Genomic DNA, 26,450 nt, shown 5'->3' with positions numbered 1-26,450 from the left:
TAGCAACTGAGTCAGGTGGGAAGCCCCACAGAAAGGGGGCATGAATATTAACAGACCGGGTGGCTGTCTCTCTTGTTTGCCGGTGGGCTCTTCTTTTTCCCTCTGTTATGTCAGAATCATCCATTTGATGGCCCCAGTGGGGTATTACTGCCACTTCTTTGGGTAGTTGAATTGCATCCAAGAGGGGTGTAGTCTTAATTTCATCTAAAAGGACAGGGGAGATCCTGTCCCCTGTCTCCTGTCCCATGGTTGTTTGGTCTTTTTTCTCCCTCTCTCCTGGACACCTGAGGGCATCTCTATCGAATCCTCATCAGAATTGCATCTGATGAACACCTGTCCTATTTAAGGCACCGTTTCCTGGGCTTTCCCTGGTAGATGGTAAAGAATCCACCTGAAATCATGAAGACCTGGGTTCAGTCCCTGGGTTGGGAACATTCCCTGGAGAAGGGAAAGGCTACCAATTCCAGTATTCTGGTCTGGAGAATTCCATGGACTACATAGTCCATGGGGTCATAAAGAGTCGGACATGACCGAGCGACTCTCACATTTCCTGGATATTTAAAGTGGAAAATTGTGTGTTTGAAATCAAGTGGCTTTTGCACAGCCACACATTTGCAGGGCAGATATTAAATCAATTTATTTAAGCCTTCAGAAACCAAATACCAGCAGACAGCACATGACCAGTGATCAGGAGAAATGACATGGGAAAGAGAGTGTGTGTGTGAAGAGAGAAGGATCCTGTTAATCAGGAAGCAGGAAAGTCATCTTTGTGTTGTTGATCTTGGTTCCATGCAGAAGAGGATGTGACTGGTCTCAGTGACTCTGAAGGTGAATAAAACAGGGTCAAAAGTTTAGTAGAGGTGAGTGTGTGATGGCTGAGAGGGTTGAGCCTCAGGCAGCAGGCTGTCCAGGGTATAGGAGCTGGTAGGGGATCCCGTGGACAGAATCCTGGTGGACGTTGATACTCCACATCTCTGAGATGGCAGGGTCCCTGTGGAAGTTTCCCCAGAATGTACCTATGGTGGGAGATTTTCCACTTGGGATTGATTTGAGGTGCAATGATTTCTGAATGCATGCTCATGGTGATGTTAATCTAAACGTGGTTTACTGTCAATGTGATTGAGATACATTCTTCTCCTAATTCCACAAAGTTTATCTTTTGGGTCTTCAAGAACTAATTTTTTTTTTTTTTAATTTCATTTAGGAATATAGGTGATTATCAAAGTTGTATTAATTTCAGGGGTACTGGAACCTGATTCATGTATACATACATATATTAATATTGATTCTTTTCCAGATTCTTTTCCAATTTAGGATTTTACAGAATATTGCATTTAGTCCCCTGTGCTATGCAGTTGGACCTTCTTGTCTATCTGTCCTGTTTACAATAGTTTGCTTTTGCTGACCCAAACTCCCAATCTATATCTTTCCCAAATCCTTTCCCCTTTGAAACAATGTCTGTTCTCGATGTCTGTGAGTCTGATTCTGTTTTGTAAATAACTACCCCATCTCTTATTTTTTATTTCATATATAAGTGATATGGATTGTAGTTGTCTTTTTCTTTCTGAGTTACTTCACTCAGTATGATAATCTGTAGGTCTAACCACGTTGCTGGAAATGACATGATTTCATTCTTTTTTTATGACTGAGTAATATTCCATTAGATATTTGCAGCATGTTTTTTTTTTTTTTTTAATTAATCATATTCCTCTGCAAGCTGGTGTGTTTTTTTGCCTTTTTTCTCTCAGTAACTTTTTCTTAACAGGAAATTAAATCCACACTTTAGCCAAGATCAGTGTTGTTTTCTGAGGCTGTCCTAGTTTTAAAACCTTAAAGATCCCAGTAACAGAAATTACCTTCTAAGGAGGAATATGATTCAAATGCATATTTCAGACAGTGTGGCTGGAAGGCATTTAAATTCTGTCAGAATCATGTGAGATGAAACACTGGTCTTGAGAAGCTGTGCACACTCTTTAATCCTGGTGTTTCTGGAGGACAGGTGTGTGTGGACAACTGTCAGGTCAGGACTGATGGAAACACTAAGTTGTTTCCACCAGCGTGTGGGGATTCCTGCTTCTCTCTGATGACTGTTCTGCAAGATTCCTGCAGGATAAGGCTCTCTCACCAAAGCTGCTCAGCAATAATCAAGCAAACAATTTGTAATTTCATACGTCTCAAGATAAGAGAAATTACTGAACGTAATAGACAAGGCACTCTAGTGCTAGAATGCAAGTTATCGGGACAAATAATTGTTACGTGCAATGTTTGGCATGTATGAAATAGGTGCTAGTGGTAAACAACCCGCCTGCTGATACAGGCAATGTAGAAAGGCTTGTATGGCACCCAGGCTGAGAAGATCCCCTGGGGAAGGAAATGGCAACCAACTTTAGTATTCTTACCTGGAGAATCCCATGGACAGAGGAGCCTGGTGGGCTACAGCCCATGGCGGTAGTACTGAGTCTGACACCCCTAAAGCCACTTAATGGGCATTGGGCCTAAAATAGCAATGTATCCTCATTGATTTATCTGGTGGAGCACCATTAATAACAAACTATGTATACTTACAAAACTGTTGACCTCAATTTTATTCACTCCTCTGGACAGTCATCTGTGGAAAAACAAAATGGGAGAAATCAAAGAGCCTCTGATTATGACCATTCTCCAGTATTTTTAAGATTTCTTTTCTTTTTTAAGCAATGTATTTTATAAGAGGAGCTTCCCTGATAGCTCAGTCAATAAAGAATCTGCCTGCAGTACAGGAGACCCAGGATCCATCCCTGGGTCTGAATGTTTGCCTGGAGAAGGAAATGGCAACCCACTCCAGGACTCTATGCTGGAAAATCCTATGGACAGAGGAGTCTGTCAGGCTACAGTCCATGGACTTACAAGAGTCAGATATGACTTAGAGACTAAACCACCATCAACCACCACTCTACATGAGATTACTTATGGAAAAAGAAATTTTAAATAAGATGATTTGTTTCCTGATATTTACATACCAGGTGAAAGATATAGTCAGAAAAAAAGTGTAATTTCATTACCATTATCAGTGAAATTTACAATATTTTCTTCTGGAATCCCTCTGTCAGTCGCCTCCTTTTTGAACTTCTGATACCTTCTGTCTGAAATCTTGTCACGTTTGCCTGAAAATCACCATGCAAAAAGGAGAACGCACAGAAATTTCTGAATATACAGAACAAGGAATTGAATGTGCCAATCTGATCTCCACCTGTATAATTTAAGAGAGACTCAAACAGTTTCCATGTCCCATGTTGCAGATATCTGCTGTCCTAAGATTTAGTTTCCCTCTAACTCTGTAACTAAATCCTGCCAGCATCAGCAGCAGGACCCCCAAAGACTTGCAGGAGCTCCATGAATTTGAGACTCAACCCATGTCAGTAGGCAACTGACTTGCTTCTTTTTTAACTTCCCAGGACCTGTACCTGGATTCCTGTCTTGTACTGGACTGAAATTAGCAGCAAACTGGGTTTTCCCATTGTGGAGACACATTAACCCCATCACACACCACTTGGGGGACAGTTTACTCTTTAGCCAACCTTTCTACACAATACCTTTTCTGAAACTGACATCTATTATCTCAATGGTACACGCACTGCAGTGCTTCTTGTGGTCAATTGGGGTCATGTCACTGTTCACAAGAAGAGTGCATTGTGATAATTGAACAGGATGAAGATACTTTATAAGTTTCTGTTCCAGGGGTTATAATGCATGAGAAAACTGATATAAAGTGATGTCATTCAGGCCAGCCTCATTATAGCCATGGCTTGAGCTTAGTTGACGTATTTTTTTAAATACTCTATAAAAACAATTTTTTAAAAAATCAACGTGTAGAGATTATTTTCAAATATATGAAAATTACTTTTGGCCCCAATTCTTATTAGGTTACCTTCCATGATACTTAGGTCAGTGAACACGAATACAAAGACCTTGCACAGTGAATAGTGAATATTGCCAACACCTCGTGATTTTCTGAATGAAATTTCTGACATGGACATGTGGTGTGACAGTAGCAATTGGAAATTTAGAATGCCATACATACCGATTATCCCAACCAAGTCTGTCTCTTTTCCATCTTCAGCCACATTGTGAACATATCCTACTATATGGGTAAGTGACAGTTGAAGAATTCTAACTTTGTTTTGACCCGCATCTGTGAGAGAGAAAAGAGATACATATGTACAACCCCGCATTCATTTGTTGTCAGTTAGATGTATTGTGACAGACTGGGGGCATTACGAACAGCATGTGTGGTATTGATGGATGCCTCGCTCCACAGGTGCCCTGAATGATACCGTGGATACAGCAGCAAGAAGAGCAGGCAAGACCTTCCCTCATTCTCATGTTCCCTACAGATAACCAGTCACTCCTTGCTGTCTTACTAAGACGCTTTCTAGAACCTGAGTCCTAGTGAAACCAATAGATGTATATTTTTAAAATTTATCTAATTTCAGTTAATTGTTTGCTACTCTGAATGTTCCTCACTGTCTGCAGGCTTTCTCTACTTGTCTGGACCCGGGGACCACTCTCCAGTTGGGGTACACTGGCTTCTCGTTGCAGTGGCTTCTCTCTGGTCGAGCAGAGACTCTAGGAGGTGTGGGCTGTGTCGTTGCTGCTCGCTGGCTCTAGCGCATCTGCTCAGTAGCTGTGGCACATGGGCTTTGTGCCCCATGGCATGCAGAATCGTCCAGGGCCAGGGATCCAATCCATGGGTCCTGCATTGGCAGGCCGATTCTTATCCACAGAATCACCGGGGAAGTTCCCAACAGCGTTTTCAACAGCATGAGGGTATTATCAAGCAGAAGTTCCAACATCCTTTGTATTCCTGTTATCCCAGCCATGGCATTGATTTCTCTGGACCAAAATCAGCCTACCATTCATAAGCTTGTGTTCCTGAGTGCCTAAGCCTCTTCCTGGCAACCTTCAGAATACTTTACATTAATTACTCTGTCTCCTCTGCCCGCTCAGTCTGGGGTATGACAAAGCCCACTGCCGTGTCTGTTGTTCTGAAGACAGTTCACCTTCTGGGACATGTAGGCAGTGAGCTCCATCCCCACCTGGAGCCCTGCCCCTCCTCTCTGCCTGCCCGACCACTCTGCCCCCCGTGTTGGGACAAGAAGCAGCTCTGACCTACTGCATGTCACCTCTAAACTGTCTACTTCCATTCTGCCTCTCCTGGCCTCCGTCACACCTTCCTGCAATCACTCAGCGAGATGGGATGTACAACTGCCCAACTGTGTTCCTGAGACATGAAAACACCTTTCTTCAGTGTCTAAAATACTGAAAATCATCAGTCTGCTTGAGAAGGAGAAGAAAAATAGCAGCTGAAACAGCTTCTCCATCTCATAACCCCGAAAATATATGCAACACATCCAAACCGACCATGAGTCCGTGAACCTTGGATCGAATTGGAATAACTTAAGATTGATGATGCATGTCCTCAGATTATCAGTGACCGCCTGTTTTTGACCATGACTTCACCAAGGTGGGCATGGCAGAATCACTGAATTGCCTGTGAAGGCGATGGTACACAGAGTAAATCTGTCTTCTGGGTTTCAGCTCACCGACAAGGTCACTGTCTGTGCTGTGCTTGATGAGAGACACCACACCCCACCAAAAACTCTTGGGGGTTAGCTCCTGAAAGAGACCTGTGCGAGACGGCAAACTCTTCTGTTTCTCTCCCTTGTCATTTGCTCTTTAAAAATCCAGCTAAAAGGTATTACGACAACAAAGGAAACAATAACAGTGGAAGCATTCATGACTCAGTCAAAGGAAAAAATAATATGGGAATAATGATGCATGGAAAGATTGAAGGCAGGAAGAGAAGGGGATGACAGAGGGTGAGATGGTTGGATGGCATCACTGACTCGATGTACATAAGTTTGAGCAAGCTCTGGGAATTGGTGGTAGACAGGGAAGCCTGGCGTGCTGCAGTCCATGGGGTTGCAAAGAGTCATGCACGGCTGAGCAAATGAACTGAACTGAAGAATATGAGAGCATAATTTAAAAATCAGATTTAGATTTAGATATCTTAAGATTGGTTTTAAAAAGTGATTGACCCCAATGTACAAACTCAAGACAGAATCTTGAGACGTCATTTCACAAAGCTCTTGTAATTTCCTGTGAGAAACATCTCAGTCTCAGTTCAGTCACTCAGTCGTTTCCGACTTTTTGCAACCCCACGGACTGCAGCACACCAGGCCTCCCTGTCCATCACAAGCTCCTGGAGTTTACCCAAACTCATGTCCATCGAGTCAGGGATGCCATCCAACCATCTCATCCTCTTTCTTCCCCTTCTCCTCCTGCCTTCAATCTTTCCCAGCGTCAGGGTCTTTTCAAATGAGTCAGCTCTCCACATCAGGTGGCCAAAGTATTGGAGTTTCACCTTCAACATCAGTCCTTCCAATGAACATTCAGGACATTCACGGTGAGAATCGTACAAAATACAAATTCAACACCTGTGCTTAGTCTCATTTTCCCGTTGTTCAGTAGCTGGGTCACGTTCGGCTCTTTGTGACCTGACAACTATAGGAATCCAGGCTCTTCTGCTCTCCACTATCTCCCAGTTTGCTCAAACTCATGCCCATCGTGTAGGTGATGCCATCTAATCCTCTGCCACTCCATTCTCCATTTGCCTTCTTTCTTCCCCAGCATTGAGTTCTTTTCCAACAAGTTGGCTCTTATCAGGGGGCCAAGGGATTGGAGCTTCAGGTTCACCATCAGTCCTTTCAGTTAATACTCAAGGTTGGTTTCCTTTAAGATTGACTGGTTTGATCTTCTTGCAGTTCAAGGGACTTCAAGAGTCTTCTTGAGCACCACAGTTCAAAAGAATCAATTCCCTTGTGCTCAGCCTTCTTTATGATCTGATCATCATATGATCTTTTTGCTCTCACATGCATACATGACTACTGGAAAAATCATAGGTTTGACGCTATGGTTTGTTGTCAACAAAGCAACATCTCTGCCTTGAACGGCAGTATCTAAATTTGTCTTAACTTTACTTCCATGGAATAAGCATGTCTTAAATTCATGGTTGCAGTCACCATCTGCAGTGATTTTGGAGCCCATGAATATAAAATCTGTCACTGTTTCCACACTTTCCCCTTTCTATTTGCCATGAAATAATGGAACCAGATGCCATGGTCTTCATTTTTTGAATTCTGTGTTTCAAACGTGCTTTTTCATTCTCCTCTCTCACCCTCATTCAGAGGCTCTTTAGTTCCTCTTCACTTTCTGCCAATAGAGTGTTATCATTTGCTTATCGGTGGCTCTTGATATTTCTCCTGGCCATCTTGATTCTAGCTTGTGATTCATCTAGCCTGGCATTTCACATGATGCACTCTGCACATAAGTTATGTAAGCAGGGTGACAATATTCAGACCTGAGTTATTGCTTTCTCAAATTGGAACCAATGCATGTTTTCCTGTGCAGTTCTAACTATTGCTTTGTTGCTTCTTGATTCGCATACAGGTTTCTTAGGAAACAGGTAAGGTGTTCGAGTATTCCCATGTCTTTAAGAATTGTCCACAGTTTGTGGCAAGCCTTTCGTCAAAGGCTTTAGCATAATCAGTGAAGCAGAAGTTAGTGTTTTTCTGGAACTCCCTTACTTTCTCCATGATCCAGCAGATGTTGGCAATTTCATCTCTGGTTCCTCTGCCTCTTCAAAACCCAGCTTGCACATCTGGAAATTCTAGGTTCACGAGCGACTGAAGCCCAGCGTGAAGGATTTGGAGCACAAACTGACTAGCATGCGAAATTAGCATGACCGTGTGGTAGTTACCATTGTTTGACATTGCCCTTCTCTGGGATGGGAACAGAAACTGCCTTTTGCAGACCTGTGGCCACTGCTCAGCTTTGCAAATTTGCTGGCATATTATGTGCAGCATTTTAACAGCAATATCTTTTAGGATTTTCAATAGTTCAGGTTGAATGTCATCAGCTCCACTAACTTTTTTCCTAGTAATATTTCCTAAGGCCTATTTGACTTCACACTCTAGGATGTCTGGCTCTAGTCTTGTTGAGTAAAACTCAGTTTTGTGGAGACGGTCCAGCCCTTGACTTCTAACTGTTAGGAGGAGTAGAATGCAGATGTATGGGGGTAACTGAAGGAAGTCAAGACCAAGATTGCCACCCAAACACGCTCCTCCCAGTGAAACACTCTTACATTCAACATCAAATACTTACATTCAACATCATAAAGCAAACCTTCTTGCCTTACCCCTGTGACACGTTTTTTTACGCATTCTCCGTCTGACCTTAAAGACAAAATATATTCAAGTTGTTTTATTAAAATAGGAAGATTTGGTATATAATTAGAATTTCTTTTTGTATCAGAGCCCAGACGGTGCTTGTATCACCTTAGTACCTGTGAACAATGGGAACAAAGAGAAGAAATATATTGTCTTAGATCCAGCAAATATCAGGTGACAAGGATGGTTTGTCTACACATTAGATCTGACTAGTTGTTCCAAAGATAAACTTCAAATACACTATAGGTTTGTTTAAAGCCAATACACATGGAGACGTCTAGAATTTTAGGAAAACCTAATAAGAATGAGCCGTTCCTTTATATAGTTTCTGAAAACTGAGAGGAATAGCCATGATGACAGACGTTGGCTGTTCTCACAACCTTGGGAGTGAGTTATTAGAGAATATGAGACCCAAATATCACCAAGAGTTAGAAGAAAATTTTTAATTTTCTCAGAACGCACACTCTTCGTCCATCACAATCCCATAAAAGGATTAAACGTTAAAGACATCTATGTGCTATATACACATCGACACATACAGACACACAAACAAAAACACAAGTACATATGGTATGCTTGTATGATATAAGGAAATTATGCATATATAATATATGTTAAGTATATATTGTCACCTATGTAACAGAAAGGTTTGGGTGACTTCCTATATTGTCCTCTGTGCATTGATGTGAAAAAAGAAAAAGGTATATTTGGCACATAGAATGCACAGGAAACAAATATTAAAATGGGCATAACTCAACAAGAATTGGGTTAATTTTTGAATGGACTCCTTGCAAAGAAATGTCCACAGTGAATTGATTTTACTGTTATCAGTCTTTAGGGAAATATACTGAACTTACTGAAGAGAATCATAAGGTGGGAACCAAACAATTTTCCAAAAGCTGCAAATTTACAAAATTTTATCTATGCAATCCAAGCCCTTTCATGTGGCTGAAAAACACAGCTCCCTGTATATGTGGACACAAAGTTAAATTTTAAAACCATTGTGCTGAGTGAGAGAAACCAGAGAAAATGATGCAGAGTACATAACTTTGTCATCTAAAGATCCAGAAAAGGTGAGAATAAGCTGGTCAGTTGTTAGCTGTTGCCCGAGGGGTAGACATTGAATAATGAGTGATGAAAGGGAGCTGTGATGGAGAAATTTTATATATATATATATATATATATATTCAAATTTATATATAATATATATATTTATAAATATATATATATAATCCTAATCTTTATCTTTGACTGTGCTGAGTCTTTGTTGCCATTCGGCTTTTCTCTAGTTGTGGTGATTGAGGGCTACTCTGGAGTCTCAGGCTTCTCACTCTGGGTAGCTTCTTTTGTGGAGCATGGGGTCTGGAACACGGGCCCTAGAGAACAGGCTCAGTAGTTGTCTCACACATGCCTTGTTTCTCTGCAGCATGTGGGGTCTTCCTGGACCAGAGATGCAACTTGTGTCTCCTGCACTGGCAAGCGGATTCTTTACCCCTGAGCCACCATGGAAGCCCAGAATTCTATATCTCAACTGTGGAGCTCATGGGACAGTTGTGGATATATCAAAGCATATGGAATTAAGACCTCGACAAAGGTGCAGATTATACATAAATACACTTCAGTAAAGCTGATTTCAGAAATGGTGGCTGTGTGACAAGTTAAATACAGGGCACCAAAATTGTCAAGACAGCAGAGGATAATAGGTGTTCTTAAAATATTAGTGACAACACACACGTGTATAAATATGTATGTGTGATATATATCTGTGTGTTTGTGTGAGTCTGTTTCTGTATGTGTGGTTATAATTTGACTGTAAGTATACTATCTCGGCTCAGTGGTAAAGAATCTGCCTGCAATGCAGGAGACCAGGGTCCCCTCCCGGGGTCAGGAAGATCCCCTTGGAGAAGGGAATAGCAACCCACTCCAGAATTCTGGCTGGGGGAAATCCATGTTCTTTACCCCTAGTATCACCTGGGAAGCTCATCTGGGGCTGTGAAGACTTTAGTGAATTCGGTGGTGATGAAATATTCCCGTGAGGAAGCCCCACAGAGCAGAGCTCACTGTGGGCTCTCCCAGTACCGTCAGGTTCCGGGCTTGATGGGAAGCATCTCTTACAGACTCTGCAGTAAGGGTTCAAGCCCCTGGTTGGTTCCAGGACATGAGCCTCTTCCCTCTGCCGAGTCCCTCTTTCATTTAGTGAGTTGCTGCCAGTGGAGCTTCTGGAACTCCCACCCTCTTCTAAGCAAAAGCACCAGGACTTCCCCTGGAGGCTCACAAGTGAACAGCCCCCACCCCAGCTCTGAGACCCTGCTCATCCACAATTCATGGCATTATGCTCTCAACATCATCCAGAATTCCCAGCAGATGGAGAAGCCACACCCTCTGCTAGACTCAAGAGCTTATAGTTTTTTTGTTTTTTTTTTCCCCCTTCAGAGTGATTTTTACTTACTTGACATAAAAGTCGATGTCAACTGTGTCATTTGGATGAAACTGAACATGACGTAAGTAAATGTGGAATGGTCCGCCCTCAGTGATAATGTCTTTGTTACTGGCTGCGAGGTAATGGGTTTTCCATTCCCCTGAAAACTAAAATGAAATTCTTGTGAGGAAGCTTCGTCCATCTCTGCAAATTCTGCCCGACATTATCCCTCAGGAGGTTCCCTTGTCCTTTCACTTGGGCAGAAGTTACCCATCTTTATGGACACAGCCTTAGGTATAAAATCAGGTGGAAACTCAACTCGCATAAAGGAGGGAACTGAGGCATTACTGAGCTGGCTTGAGCTGTCTTGCAAATGCAAGAGCCCTAGTCGAATAGCCGTGTGATCTTCCTTCTGTTTTACAAGAGCAGTGAACATGCATGAGAGCCAATGAATAGACGGCAGAGATGACATGGAGGCCATGCAGAACAGGTATAGAGTGAGTGAATGGAGCGACTTTGAGTTGCAGGGAGATGGCCAGACTTAGGGATCCACATGACCGAGCCTCAAAAGGGACACACACACACACATATACCCCAAGACCTCCTCCCAGCGTGCACCACCCCTGGTACCGGTACGAGAAGTAGCTGAGCTTCACCTAGGCCTGCATAAAGCAGACCAAGGACAGCGCTGAGCAGCAGAACCTTCATCTCACCGTCTCTTCTTCTGCAGAAGCTGAGGGTGTCCCAGTGGTTGGAGAGGATGCAAAACCGGTGCCTCTTTTCTAGCGTGCATCTGTTGGCGTGATGCATCACGGACCAATGGTTGTTCCTCTACAACCAAAGTCACACAGATGTCATCCTCCGTTTCCTGGTTGGTAGAGATAAGCATTTCTGGCACTCTGTCATTTCAGTAATGAGATTAGTCTGAAGAGAAGGTTACCTGGATCTGGCCTTTTGTCATTCTCATAAAGAGATTTGTTTCAAGAGAGGCTTATGAATGAAATCACAGTACACATGTGATAATTTCAAGGTCAGCAATATTTATTTTTTTTTTATATCCGGAGATATAAAATGGGATGAGCTGTCCAAGGTACACACCGCCCTCCCGTCATCGCCCCCCCCCCCCATATTGTTCACTTAACTTAGAGGAAAGTGTTTAAAATTTATTATGTAAAAGTAAATATTGACTGTGTGGGTTAGCCAAGGAAAATCTTTTGTAAGCGACCCTTGGAAAGCCTCCTGTTTCTCAAAAGTGAGGAGCATGTCTGTACAAAGCATCCCACAGTGGGCTCTTTCCTCTTAATTTCTAAAAGGAAGAGCCATTCAAATGCCCTTAACCTGATATGAAGAAGGCATGTTAACAATTCATTTTCATTACCCCTTTTCCAGACACCTTTTACCCACCTAATCTGTCATGTAGTAATTACTCGCTAACTCAGTTGTTTCTCTGTGTGAGTGAAAAAGCAAGATAGTAGTTCTTGTAATTTTTAGAATTTAAATGGGAAAAGTAAATTTACTAACTCTATACATCTAGTTATTTTCCTAACTCTGTATGAAAGAATCTCTTGTTTTGTATTTTTAGTCAAATTTTTACTTATGTTCATCTTCATTGATAGTGATTTATCAAATAAATACATTAAAAGATTAGTCTTGTTCTGAGTATAGAAATGGAGAAACAGTGAGTTTCAGGATTCCCAAGTCAGCTGAGGGCCAATCCCTGCAGGGTTCACCCAGTACTGGCTTCTCCTGGGACAAATCAGAGCTGAGAGTCCTATGCTTGGATTGAAGCCTGTCTCAAGAACGTCTTCAGCTCGTGGCTTCAGTCGAAACTTTCCATCTTTACGTGGAACAACGGTATTATCTTTTGCTTTCTCTTTCTTCTTTTCTTTTGGTTCCGTGTCATTTTTCTCTTTCAGTCACACATTCCTTCATATAGTATCCAGCTCTGGTATTTGGCTGTGACATCTGGATGATTGAAGGCTTTCATGTCTCAAAAGACCCTGAAATGGTTCCCTGTCTTTGGTCCTCGATCCAGATAATAATTTGGTTTTTTGTCTCTTTGTCTCTTTTGTCTTCACCCAGCAGCATGCAGGTTCTTAGTTGTCCAACCAGGATTAGAACCTATACCCAGCGCACCAGAAGTGCAGGATCGCAACCACTGGACCACCAGGAAAGTCCCTGAATCTGATGATTACAAGCAGGGATGTGACCCCAGCTAGCAGCCCTTGTCTTCCCATCATCACCCTTCCATCTCTTCCTCTGCACTTCCAGCACTTTCAGGTTTTTCTTTGGGGTTCACACCAACATGTGTCCCCTCGGAATGTATCCTAAGACCATCGCATCTTAGGACGGCCTCACTGTCTGCCAATCCAGGGGAAATTAAACATCATTTACTCTTAAGAGTTCATCGCACCAGTTGTGAAAATCCAGTTGTCTTCCGTTCATCTCAGCGCTCCTTCCCTCACTGTGTTCTCACGTCTGTTCTCTATGTCTGTGTTTCCACTCCTTCCTTCCAAGCTGGTGAGAAGTTGCTTTCACACAGGGAGACCAGCCATATGCTCTATGACGACCTAGAGGGGGTGAGATAGAGCGAGAGGAGGGGCTCAAAAATGAGGTGTTGCAAGGATAGTTATGACTGATTAGCTTGCTGTACGCAAGGTCTGAAGAGAACATTGAAAAGCAATTCTCCAATTAAAAAAATGAACTAAAAACGAAAATTGCCACTCATAAGGTAGTTCATTAAAAAAAAGAATCCTATTGTTTTTTACCAAAAGGAAGTCATACAGCCTTGAATGCAAACTATGTCATGAACAGTGGTCAAAATATAGATAATCTAATGATAAATAAAAAGACAACCATCTTACTCAAATATTAACTCTGCAAGCACTCAAAAATCAGGTTAAAGCTAGGCTTGCTATGTCTCCTTCTCGAATTTATCCACGTTTCTGTAACCATGAAGCCTCTCTCTTCCAGTACGTTAATTTTGTCTTGCTTGTCTCTTTTCTCTGTTAGCACTGTTTTTGCATCTTATTGCACACCTCCTATCTAAACAGTGGACGGAAGTTTTTGAGGTTGGTTTCCAAAAACTCTGCATTCCCTCTAACATTCATGAGCAAGGTTCCAATGAAATTAGAATTTAATTTGACATAATAAACCATAAGCCCACTTTTTTCAAAGAAAATAATTGCATATGTAGCTTTATTACCAAAAAGGTCTTTTAAAAATATTTATTTACATGTATTCCCCATCCCAATCCCCCCTCAAAGTAATTAGCCTCCAACTAACACAGATAAATGGAAAAAAATTATTTATTTCCAACTTTATTTGTTTCAGGTCTTAGTTGCAGCACATGGAATCTTTGTTTCATTATAGCCGGTTTTTAGTTATGGTGCATGGACTCTCTAGCTGTCTTACCAACAGGCCAATGAATCCGAGAAATGAGGTATTGAGGCAAGGGATATGACCTTATTCAGAAAGCTGGCTGACCTAGAAGATGGCAGACTAATGTCCCCAAGTAATCATCTTGTCAGGGTCCAGATGCCTGGTTCTTATATAAAGCCAGATGGAGAGAAGCAATGAGGGACTCAAGTCAAAAGACAGAAGAGAGAGCAAGAGATAGTGAGGAACTAAAGTAAAAAGCATCTTCAGTCTTGGAAAACATCTCTCCCAAGGGCCAACCTTTGGAAGGGGTGTGTTCATCTCTTCCTTTCATTGGTAGGAAAGGTCAGATTGTCTCCCTGTGAGCTGAACAAAGGCACTTTAGTTCAACAGCCAGGCAGAAGGGTGTGGTCCTCTGAGGCAGGCCTTTATGTTTGCCTATGATAGCAATGGCAAGGAAAAGCAAGTCAGAAGGAGCAGTTCCAACATGGAGTCAGAACCGGTTCTTCTCTACGACAGTTCCCCCCATCTAAGTCCATTCCATAAGTCTTGTTGAAAACGGGGGTGACAACCATCCTGCTTTATCAGATTTCTCTTTCTGGGGATGTCTCCCATTGCTGCTTACTGTGTTACATGTTGAAATGTGTCTTCTTTTGGTTCCTCCTTGTAAACGGTCTGGAAGTCTAGACTTAGAAAGACTGCTTCAAACCCAGAAGGCAGCATCTCAAGTTCTGGAAGCATCTCAAGTTTTATATGTGAAGATCAAAAAGCCAGGGCTTAATGAAATGACTTCCTTGGTCTGTACCTCAGCCATCTGGGCGCCTGTAAACCTGCTTTCTCAGTATTTCCTCAGGGTTCACCAGATGCAGTGGCTGAAGTCTGGTGACTGCTAAGTGACAGGCATTCCTCCTCCTCAGGGCTCACCAACTCATGTTCAGTTCGGGTCAGTCACTCAGTCATGTCTGGCTCTTTGTGACCCCATGGACTGCATGTTGGAGACCTATAATTGCTGGTTCCATTTCTCAGGGTCCCCTCTTGGTCATGAATGTGACCAGTGTCTGTGGGACACTTTCTGATCAACTTTTCTCCCACTGTGTTGAAAGTCTTGTTTCAGTGATTTTTTGTTTGTTTGTTTTTGCCCAGTCCAGTCACATATTCAAGCCACTACAGGTGTGATGTTTTGTACCAGGTCCAGCAGTTTTTTAAAAAGTCTGGATTGTGTCTAACTATAATCCAGGAGACATTTTCCCTTGAATCTTCTTCCCATCCCTAGAATCACACTGTTCCAATTATTTTATGTTACACGTGTGATTTTCTCAAAATGTTTAGCCATAGTGGTATGTTGAATGCCCTATGACATATTGGTTACTGCAAGAGACAAAAACCTTATAAATTTAACAGGATATAAGTAATGAAGCTAGTAACATAGACAGTGATGTAGTTCAACAGAGAAACCTGAGACGTGATTTGAAATCAAAGAGCAAAGTTAAACAATGGTTAGTATAACTAGTTTTATTCCAGTTGCAATAATCAAGTGACCGAAGGAGGCATTAACTGATTTAATGAGCTATCTGCAGTTTCATTGTACTGGCCACACATATTTATACATGGCTTAATGTTTGAGACAAGCCTATACTGGCAGAAACTTCTAGGTAGAGAGAAAAAGAAAATATTTGTTTTATTCACAAAAGTTTTATTTTACCAAGTTGGTATAAGTCATAATTATTTTAAGAGAAGATTTTTCTTACACCTGGAAAATACAGATTTAAACTAGTAATTTTGTATATAGAAATCATAAAATTTATGACCATATGTACTAGTTCACTCAGGTCTATGTAAGTAATTCTTTATGTTAACAGCATTGTGAAGGCTTCAGGTTTCCCATCAGAATTCTTTCATATTTTCGTTTACTCAGTTCAGCATTATGGTCTGACAGTTAGAAACTTGTGTTTATCCAAAATTCTTTTTTATCAGTGTTCTGAATGGAAAGCATTTCTCCAAAGGCATAAGAGTGAAACCATAGCTGTCTATAATGAGAAAAGACTTCAGAAGTCAAGTTTAAATCTGATTTTACAATGAAACTGACAAACCAATCCGGTTATTGCTGTGACATACACTTTCAGATAATAACTAGAATTATGACTAGTAATACTTTACAAAAACATATCAGATTTTTAGGAACTCCATATAATCTCTAGACTGTCTTTATCATTTATGATATAAGTTAAATTTTTACTAATCTGAAAACACTCCCATGAAGTTTAACATATCCAGTGAGCCTAATTAGGTCAATATCTTCCTGTGGGGTATTTTGGGAGCCCTTTATCGTCCCAAAGTTACACAAAGGTTATTTGATTTGAGAATTCTGTCAAAAGAGCTTTCAAAAACAAAAAAATTTTTAAATACAAAAGGCTCATATGTCTCTGTGAAAGAAGTTATTTACTAAGCCAAAGTGGCAATAAAAAAGTTCAAAGGCAAATACAGAACAGATCACTTAAAAAGGTAAAGAAACAACATTTGTTTTCAAAAGCAACTGAACATTTCAGAAAACTTGCCTTTAAAAAAAAATTTACATTTTGCATCCACTTACTTTAAAAATTCATTTATTCAGTTAAAGTTGTTTTAAACTTACTCAGTCCTGAGTGATCATGTACAAAGCCCATTTTGGCGTCTCTTATCCACAAATCTTTTGTCACGTAATTGTTTCAGCATAATTTTAACTTTTAAGTTGTAGAGTATGTGGAGAGATCCTAAAAGGCGGAAGCCTTTCTAAAAGTTCACTCAAAACTCCTGTTTAATTTGCATAATTTCCTCAAAAGTTTCTTCACACTGAGTTACTTTCCTTACTGACAGATTTGTAAGAAATATGATAAGATTTTATTTAGCTTTTGTTAAATGTTGACACAATTCAAATATTATACTTAAAGTTATGTCTAATGTTGATGATCAAGACAGGTCTATATTAGTTAGATCAACAAACTTAAACATTAATACCAGGCACTAATTTAATATGGAATATCCCAGCTCACATGAATGTGACATTGATTTAAAATAATGATTTTCTTTTATTTAGAATTGTATGGTTTGTATGTTTGTGAGCACTTACATTCACTTAAGTTAACTAAATAGAGCTCTTTTATAAATCAACTCTGGCAGCGTTATCCAAAGACAAAGATGCATACACACAGCAACAAAGAGGTGTCAGTTTATTTTCAAGAATTCAGTCCTAAGTCAGGTAGAGCAATGTAAAAATCCATCAACTTGCAAAAAAGTTTAGACTCAAGTGGGGTTTCTGAAAAATGGAACGAGTCAAGCTCACTTGGCTAGATGGCTGAATATTTGCAGAAAAAGAAATTTATAAGTATCTTGTACAAACCAACTTCTAAATTACATTACACTCTCTTAAATTTGCATGTAAAAAAGGCAGTGCAGATGACTGTTCCTGAGAAGGCCAGATGGGACATTTTCATCTCAAAACTACAGGCAAATTTTTCCTAGAATGACTTTGTTGCCCTCTGGCTTAATAGTCACCAGCCTCTTAAGATAAACGGGAAACTTTCTGGAGTGGTAAAGCATTTTTGGAGCCACCCTTGGGTCCTGAAAAGGCTACATTTGTAAAACAAAGACAGTTTTGTTTTTCTTTTTGAAAGAATTGCAAATGGTCACCTCAATGAAACTGAAGGACTTGCATACCCCTTTCCCTATGTTGGAAAGCTTTGCTTTTACTCATTTAACTTAGGGGAGAAGACCTCTTGAGAAGGCTCGCAGGCAACACCTAGGCTCCTGTAAATCAATCTGGACCGAAGGGGAATGAGGTGAAGGTACCAGGAAAGACAGACTGAGAAGTCTGCATAGTCCCGCCAGGAAGGCAGCAATCAGGGGGAAGTGGGTTCAGTGATTAGCTTGAACCAATATATGCCTCATTTGCATGGAAGCCCTGAGGACAAATGACCTCTGCAGCTAGGGTCTTTCCTAAATATTTTCTGATCATGGCCGGCTAGCCTCAAGCTCCTGGCTGGCTAAGCCAGATTTGTTACCAAGTCCAAGCGCCCTCTGGTGACCACATAACAGGCCACTGCATCTGAGAGACTAGGACAGGCCACTGCGTCTGAGAGACTAGGCGTTGAGGCGAGGAATATGACTTCATTTGGAAAGCCAGCTGACCGAGAAGATGGCCGACTATCGTCTCAGGGCAGCCATCTTGTTGGGGTCTGGGTGCCAGGTTCTTTTATAGAGTCAGACGGAGAGATGCAATGAGGAACTAATGTCAAAAGGCAAAACAGAGAGTGAGAGATAGTGAAGAAGTAAGGTAACCTGTGTCTTCAGTCTTGCAAGACATCCCCGGGAAGGACCAGCCTTTGGAAAGGATGTGTTTATCTGTCCACTTTTGTAGCCACTCACAGGTGGTCAGGTTCAGATGATCTCTCTATGGACTGAAGAAAGGCACTTGAGTTTACAATCACGCAGAGGGCCAGTGTCCTCTGAGGCAGGTCGTTATGTATCATGGGGCTTTCCTGGTGGCTCAGGGGGTAAAGAATCTTCCTGCAATACGAGAGACCCAGGTTCATCCCCTGGTCAGAAAAATCCCCTGGAGAAGGGAATGACTATTCACTCCAGTATTCTTGCCTGGAAATTCCCATGGATGGAGGAGCCTGGCAAGCTACACAGTTCATGGGGCCCCAAAGAGTCAGACATGACTGACTGGCTAAAAACTTTGACTTTGATTATATATGATTATAATAACAGCAGCAGTGAAAAGCAAGTCAAAGAAAGAGTTCCAGCCTGGGGTCAGAATTTTTCCTTCTCTTCTGCAGCAGTTGGGGCAAATAGGCTCAGCAGCGCATCATGTGGGTTTAGCTTCCCTGGAGCGTGTAGGGTCTAAGTTCCCCATCTAGGGACCGAACCTGCAGTCTCCAGCATTGCAAGGCAGATTCTTAGCTACCGGATCGCCAGGAAAGTCCCACAAGCACAGTTCTTGAGATCTACCTTGATGACCTTGTCTACACAGAGCTTCTCAAAGGGGAAGATGCTCAGTGACTCCCCAGACAAGGTGGCACACACCACTGGTTGTGATGGAGCATGTTTAGTGTTGAGCATGAACCTGCATTTCTTTTCTGTTTTTTAATCAATTTATTTATTTTAGTTGTAGGCTAATTACTTTACAATATTCTGGTGGCTTTTGCCATACATTGATTGACATGAATAAGTCATGGGTGTACATGTGTCCCCCATCCCAAACACCCCTCCCACCTCCCTCCCCATCCCATCCCTTAGGGTTATCCCAGTGCACCGGCGTTGAGTGCCCTGTATCATGCATCAAACTTGTACTGGTGATCTATTTCATATATGTTAATAGACATGTTTCAGTGCTATTCTCTCACATCATCCCACCCTTGCCTTCTTTCACAGAATCCAAAATTCTGTTCTTTACATCTGTGTTTCTTTTGCTGTCTCATATATAGGGTCATCGTTACCATCTTTCTAAATTCCATATATATTCATTAATATACTGTGTTTGTTTTTTATTTTTTTTCCTGATGTACTTCACTCTGTATAATAGGCTCCAGTTTCATCCACCTCATTAGAACCGATTCCAGTGCTGAACTTGGATGTCTAACAATCACCCTAGGAGATGCCATCACTTCTGGTTCCAAACCACACACGTTTCACCAGGAAGTGTTCTCAAAGGTTGTCACCTGTCTAAGAATTCCCTGCTATACCAGTTCACTGTGTAGATTTCTCTGTCCTTAACCAGCAGCTTTGATTTGACCAGACCCGGAAAGGTTTCTTCCAAGGGTGCTTTTAGGAAATTGCTTCTCAATCAGATGTGCTGTGGCTCCCAGGGGAGACACTTGTGTACGGTGATGTTTCTGGTTGTCACAGTGGGACAGGTCGTTGTTGACACTTTCCATGTGGTTGTTAGAGATGAATCAGGCTACTGAAGAGCCTGCAATGCACAGGACAGTAGCTCACAGAGAATTATCCAGTCGTGTCCATCACTGGGAGTCTGAAGGGTCCTGAATCACTTGAGTTAGTTAACCTGCTGCTCTGACCCAGAATGAAGCCTCAGTCCTTGTAGGAACCTGTAGATTTTCTACAGGATGTGTTTCCCCGTCCAGTGTCAAAGACCCAAGCTCCCTAAATCCTCCTCCTTCCCCAGTCATTCATATCTGGTTCTTTTTATAAGCAGTCTTCATTCCCTGATGAGTAACTTCCATAATGTCATGGTCTTCACGCTTTGATGTTGGCTGACTGTCCAGTGCTAGAGCTGGTGAGTGAGTGAGTCAGGGTGTTTCCTCGGAGGTTTTTGTCCCCAGTGGGCAAATTTCAGCAACCATGTGTGCAAGAGGGGGCATTTCTTGGTGAAAAGAAATATCACACAGGCATCAGAGAGGGCAGGTTCCACAAAGGGCGTTTCCATTGTGGCTCACCTCTGTGTACTTTTGGTTTTTTGTTCCCGAATTGGTATTTATCCGTTGGTGTCTGTTTGTCTCCAGTTCCGTGTGTGTGTGTTTGTTAATTCCTGTGTGGGTATTTCAGGCAGTAAGCCTTTGGGTGTAGTCTTTGATCAAAACGTTTCATTATTAATACCAATTGTATAGGAATTAAGATTCCCCACCTCTCCTCCCCAGCCCTACTCTTATCATTGGTGTCTGTTAGCAAATGCCAGGTTGGAACCCAAAGCCAGCATCAATAACAGTAAACCTCAGTTTTTGCCGTTCTCAAGGTGTGTGCACCAACAAATGAGACAAAAGTTTCATTTTCTGCAGAATGTCTTGATTTTTCCTTTTCCCTACAGAAACAGACTAGAGATTAAGTTCAGTACAATGTGCTGTAAACCTTTACCTACATGTACATCATAAAGAATGTGTGTTCTGTAGGATTCCTCCTCTCATTGCTTTGTCCCGAATCCCGCAAATACAGATTTAATGCCTACAACTGCCTAAGCCTGAGAATTTAGCAAGAAGCAGACAGACTCAGTACATCATCCAGTGAGCAGCCTTGCTGTGAAAGGAGGCAGAATATATAAGATCTTAACAAATAATTGGGCTTCCCTGGTGGCTCAGCTGGTAAAGAATCTGCCTGCAATGCAGGAAGTCCTGGGTTCGATACCTGAGTTGGGAAGATCCCTTGGAGAAGGGAGAGGCTACCCACTCCAGTATTTTGACCTGGGGAATTCCATGGACTGTATTGTCCATGGGGTCGCAAGGAGTCACACACGACTGAGCAACTTTCATAACATGAGTTTGTAAGTTGTAGGATGAAAAATAAAGAAAGCTGGGAAAAGGTATTGATGAGCATATTTACCGGGCAGGAATAGAGATGCAGAGATAGAGAACAGACATGTGGACCCAAGGAGGGAAGGAGAAGGTGGGGCAAAGTGAAACAGAAACACTAACATATATACACTACTGCATGTAAAGTTGGTTGTTAGTGGGAAGCTGCTATATTGCAGTAGGACTCAGCTGGGTGATCTGTCATGACTGAGAGGTTTGGGATGGCAGTTTGACGGAGGCTCAAGACAGAGACAATGTATGTATACATATAGCTGATTCACGTTGTAGTACGGCAGAAACCAACCTCGCATTGTAAACCAGTAACACTGCAATTAAAAACAAATTTTAAAAATTAAGTGTTAGTATGCTCTAATGATCTTTATCTTTCTGGCTTACTTACTTACTTACTTACTTACTTCAGTCTGTATAATGGGCTCCAGTTTCATCCATCTCATTAGAACTGATTCAAATGAATTCTTTTTAATGGCTGAGTAATATTCCATGGTCTATATGTACCACAGCTTCCTTATCCATTCGTCTGCTTCCATGTCCTGGCTATTACAAACAGTGCTGTGATGAACATTGGGGTGCACGTGTCTCTTTCAGATCTGGTTTCCTCGGTGTGTATGCCCAGAAGTGGGATTGCTGGGTCATATGGCAGTTCTATTTCCAGTTTTTTAAGAAATCTCCACACTGTTCTCCATAGCGGCTGTACTAGTTTGCATTCCTACCAACAGTGTAAGAGGGTTCCCTTTTCTCCACACCCTCTCCAGCATTTCTTGCTTGTAGACTTTGGGATAACAGCCATCCTGACTGGCGTGTAATGGTACCTCATTGTGGTTTTGATTTGCATTTCTCTGATAATGAGTGATGTTGAGCATCTTTTCATGTGTTTGCTAGCCATCTGTATGTCTTCTTTGGAGAAATGTCTGTTTAGTTCTTTGGCCCATTTTTTCATTGAGTCATTTATTTTTCTGGAATTGAGCTTCAGGAGTTGCTTGTATATTTTTGAGATTAATCCTTTGTCTGTTGCTTCGTTTGCTATTATTTTCTCCCAATCTGAGGGCTGTCTTTTCACCTTGCTTATAGTTTCCTTTGTTGTGCAAAAGCTTTTCAGTTTCATTAGGTCCAATTTGTTTATTTTTGCTTTTATTTCCAATATTCTGGGAGGTGGGTCATAGAGGATCCTGTTGTGATTTATGTCGGAGCGTGTTTTGCCTATGTTCTCCTCTAGGAGTTTTATAGTTTCTGGTCTGACATTTAGATCTTTAATCCATTTTGAGTTTCTTTTTGTGTATGGTGTTAGAAAGTGTTCTAGTTTCATTCTTTTACAAGTGGTTGACCAGTTTTCCCAGCACCACTTGCTAAAGAGGTTGTCTTTTTCCCATTGTATATCCTTGCCTCCTTTGTCGAAGATAAGATGTCCATAGGTTCGTGGATTTATCTCTGGGCTTTCTCTTCTGTTCCATTGATCTATATTTCTGTCTTTGTGCCAGTACCATACTGTCTTGATGACTGTGACTTTGTAGTAGAGTCTGCAGTCAGGCAGGTTGATTCCTCTAGTTCCATTCTTCTTTCTCAAGATTACTTTGGCTATTCAAGGTTTTTTTGTATTTCCATACAAATTGTGAAATTATTTGTTTTAGTTCTGTGAAAAATATCGTTGGTAGCTTGATAGGGATTGTGTTGAATCTATAGATTGCTTTAGGTAGAATAGCCATTTTGACAATATTGATTCTTCCAATCCATGAACACAGTATGTTTCTCCATCTGTTTGTGTCCTCTTTGATTTCTTTCATCAGTGTTTTATAGTTTTCTATGTATAGGTCTTTTGTTTCTTTAGGTAGATATACTCCTAAGTATTTTATTCTTTTTGTTGCAATGGTGAATGGTATTGTTTCCTTAATTTCTCTTTCTTTTTTCTCATTGTTAGTGTATAGGAATGCAAGGGATTTCTGTGTGTTAATTTTTTACCCTGCAACTTTACTATATTCATTGATTAGCTCTAGTAATTTTCTGGTAGAGTCTTTAGGGTTTTCTATGTAGAGAATCATGTCATCTGCAAACAGCGAGAGTCTCACTTCTTCTTTTCCTATCTGGATTCCTTTTACTTCTTTTTCTGCTCTGATTGCTGTGGCCAAAACTTCCAAAACTATGTTGAATAGTAGTGGTGAGAGTGGGCACCCTTGTCTTGTTCCTGATTTCAGGGGAAATGCTTTCAATTTTTCACCATTGAGGGTGATGCTTGCTGTGGGTTTGTCATATATAGCTTTTATTATGTTGAGGTATGTTCCTTCTATTCCTGCTTTCTGGAGAGTTTTGATCATAAAAGGATGTTGAATTTTGTCAAAGGCTTTTTCTGCATCTATTGAGATAATCATATGGTTTTTATCTTTCAATTTGTTAATGTGGTGTATTACATTGATTGATTTGCAGATATTAAAGAATCCTTGCATTCCTGGGATAAAGCCCACTTGGTCATGGTGTATAATTTTTTTAATATGTTGTTGGATTCTGTTTGCTAGAATTTTGTTAAGGATTTTTGCATCTATGTTCATCAGTGATATTGGCCTGTAGTTTTCTTTTTTTGTGGCATCTTTGTCTGGTTTTGGAACTAGGGTGATGGTGGCCTCATAGAATGAGTTTGGAAGTTTACCTTCTTCTGCAATTTTCTGGAAGAGTTTGAGTAAGATAGGTGTTAGCTCTTCTCTAAATTTTTGGTAGAATTCAGCTGTGAAGCCATCTGGTCCTGGGCTTTTGTTTGCTGGAAGATTTCTGATTACAGTTTCGATTTCCTTGCTTGTGATGGCTCGGTTAAGATCTTCTATTTATCTCTGGTTCAGTTTTGGAAAGTTGTACTTTTCTAAGAATTTGTCCATTTCTTCCAAGTTGTCCATTTTATTGGCAAAGAGCTGCTGTTAGTAGTCTCTTATGATCCTTTGTATTTCAGTGTTGTCTGTTGTGATCTCTCCATTTTCATTTCTAATTTTGTTAATTTGGTTCTTCTCTCTTTGTTTCTTAATGAGTCTTGCTAATGGTTTGTCAATTTTGTTTATTTTTTCAAAAAACCAGCTTTTAGCTTTGTTGATTTTTGCTATGGTCTCTTTAGTTTCTTATGCATTTATTTCTGCCCTAATTTTTAAGATTTCTTTCCTTCTACTAACCCTGGGGTTCTTCATTTCTTCCTTCTCTAATTGCTTTAGGTGTAGAGTTAGGTTATTTATTTGGCTTTTTTCTTGTTTCTTGAGGTAAGCCTGTAATGCTATGAACCTTCCCCTTAGCACTGCTTTTACAGTGTCCCATAGGTTTTGGGTTGTTGTGTTTTCATTTTCATTCATTTCTATGCATATTTTGATTTCTTTTTTGATTTCTTCTATGATTTGTTGGTTATTCAGGAGCGTGTTATTTAGCCTCCATATGTTTGAATTTTTAGTAATTTTTCTCCTGTAATTGAGATCTAATCTTACTGCACTGTGGTCAGAAAAGATGACTGGAATGATTTCAGTTTTTTTGAATTTTCCAAGACTAGATTTATGGCCCAGGATGTGATCTATTCTGGAGAAGATTCCATGTGCACTTGAGAAAAAGGTGAAGTTGATTGTTTTGGGGTGAAATGTCCTATAGATATCAATTAGGTCTAGCTAATCCATTGTGTCATTTAAGGTTTGTGTTTCCTTGTTAATTTTCTGTTTAGTTAATCTATCCATAGTTGTGAGTGGGGTATTAACGTCTACCACTATTATTGTGTTACTATTAATTTCCTCTTTCATACTCCTTAGCGTTGGCCATACATATGGCGGTGATCCTATGTTGGGTGCATATATATTTATAATTGTTATGTCTTCTTCTTGGATTGATCCTTTGATCATTATGTAGTGTCCTTCTTTGTATCTTTTCACATCCTTTATTTGAAAGTCTATTTTATCTGATATGAGTATTGCGACTCCTGCTTTCTTTTGGTCTCCATTTGCATGAAATATTTTTTTCCAGCCCTTCACTTTTAGTCTGTATGTGTCTCTTGTTTTGAGGTGGGTCTCCGGTAGACAGCATATATAGGGGTCTTGTTTTTGTATCCATTCAGCCAATCTTTGTCTTTTGGTTGGGGCATTCAACCCGTTTACATTTAAGGTAATTATTGATAGGTCTGGTCCCGTTGCCATTTACTTTGTTGTTTTGGGTTCACGTTTATACTACCTTTCTGCATTTCCTATCTAGAGAAGATCCTTTAGCATTTGTTGAAGAGCTGGTTTGGTGGTGCTGAATTCTCTCAGCTTTTGCTTGTCTGTAAAGCTTTGGAATTCTCCTTCATATCTGAATGAGATCCTTGCTGGGTACAGTAATCTAGGTTGTAGGTTATTCTCTTTCATTACTTTAAGTATGTCCTGCCATTCCCTTCTGGCCTGGAGAGTTTCTATTGATAGATCAGCTGTTATCCTTGTGGGAATGCCTTTGTGTGTTATTTGTTGTTTCTCCCTTGCTGCTTTTAATGTTTGTTCTTTGTGTTTGATTTTGTTAATTTGATTCATATGTGTCTTGGGGTGTTTCACCTTGGGTTTATCCTGTTTGGGACTCTCTGGGTTTCTTGGACTTGGGTTCCTATTTCCTTCTCCATTTGAGGGAAGTTTTCAGCTATTATCTCCTTGAGTATTTTCGCATGGCCTTTCTTTTTGTCTTCTTCTTCTGGGACTCCTATAATTCGAATGTCAGGGCGTTTCACATTGCCCCAGAGGTCCCTGAAGTTGTCCTCATTTCTTTTGATTCTTTTTTCTTTTTTCCTCTCTGCTTCATTTATTTCCATCATTTTATCTTCTACCTCACTTATCCTATCTTCTGTCTCCGTTATTCTACTCTTGGTTCCCTCCAGAGTGTTTTTGATCTCATTTATTGCATTATTCACTTTTAATTGACTCTTTTTTATTTCTTCTAGGTCTTTATTAAACATTTCTTTCATCTTCTCAATCTTTGTCTCCAGGCTATTTATTTGTAACTCCATTTTGTTTTCAAGATATTGGATCATGTTTATTATCATTATTCTAAATTCTTTTTCAGGTAGATTCCCTATGTCCTCCTCTTTTGTTTGACTTGGTGGGCATTTTTCATGTTCCTTTA

General features: G+C 40.7%; 1 protein-coding gene across 1 annotated transcript; it reads right to left on the bottom strand.

Annotated features, from left to right (window-relative positions):
* Positions 1-615: 615 nt before the first annotated feature.
* On the bottom strand, positions 616-11,511 carry LOC122690065 (odorant-binding protein-like). Its single transcript, XM_043897016.1, has 7 exons — positions 11,317-11,511; positions 10,717-10,853; positions 8,203-8,273; positions 4,061-4,171; positions 3,042-3,143; positions 2,566-2,608; positions 616-822 (listed from the first exon to the last, which is right to left on the bottom strand). The coding sequence occupies exons 1-6, from the start codon at positions 11,494-11,496 to the stop codon at positions 2,589-2,591; spliced, it is 621 nt and encodes a 206-aa protein (XP_043752951.1). The 5' UTR covers positions 11,497-11,511; the 3' UTR covers positions 616-822; positions 2,566-2,588.
* Between the last annotated feature and the right edge of the window lie 14,939 nt (positions 11,512-26,450).

The sequence above is a fragment of the Cervus elaphus genome, chromosome X, assembly GCF_910594005.1.
Source record: "Cervus elaphus chromosome X, mCerEla1.1, whole genome shotgun sequence".
NCBI classification, from domain to species: Eukaryota; Metazoa; Chordata; class Mammalia; order Artiodactyla; family Cervidae; genus Cervus; species Cervus elaphus.
This window is presented reverse-complemented; position numbering and strand designations above follow the sequence as displayed.

Bases quoted from the DNA above. Each gene is read 5' to 3' on its own strand.
- LOC122690065 (XM_043897016.1), bottom strand. From the start codon at position 11,496: ATGCATCACGCCAACAGATGCACGCTAGAAAAGAGGCACCGGTTTTGC. The intron at 8,274-10,716 runs GTAAGTAAAAAT...TTTGTCTTTAAG, and splicing joins GACATCGACTTTTATGTCAA to GTCAGACGGAGAATGCGTAA. The intron at 3,144-4,060 runs GTATGTATGGCA...GGTGATTTTCAG, and splicing joins AGACTTGGTTGGGATAATCG to GCAAACGTGACAAGATTTCA.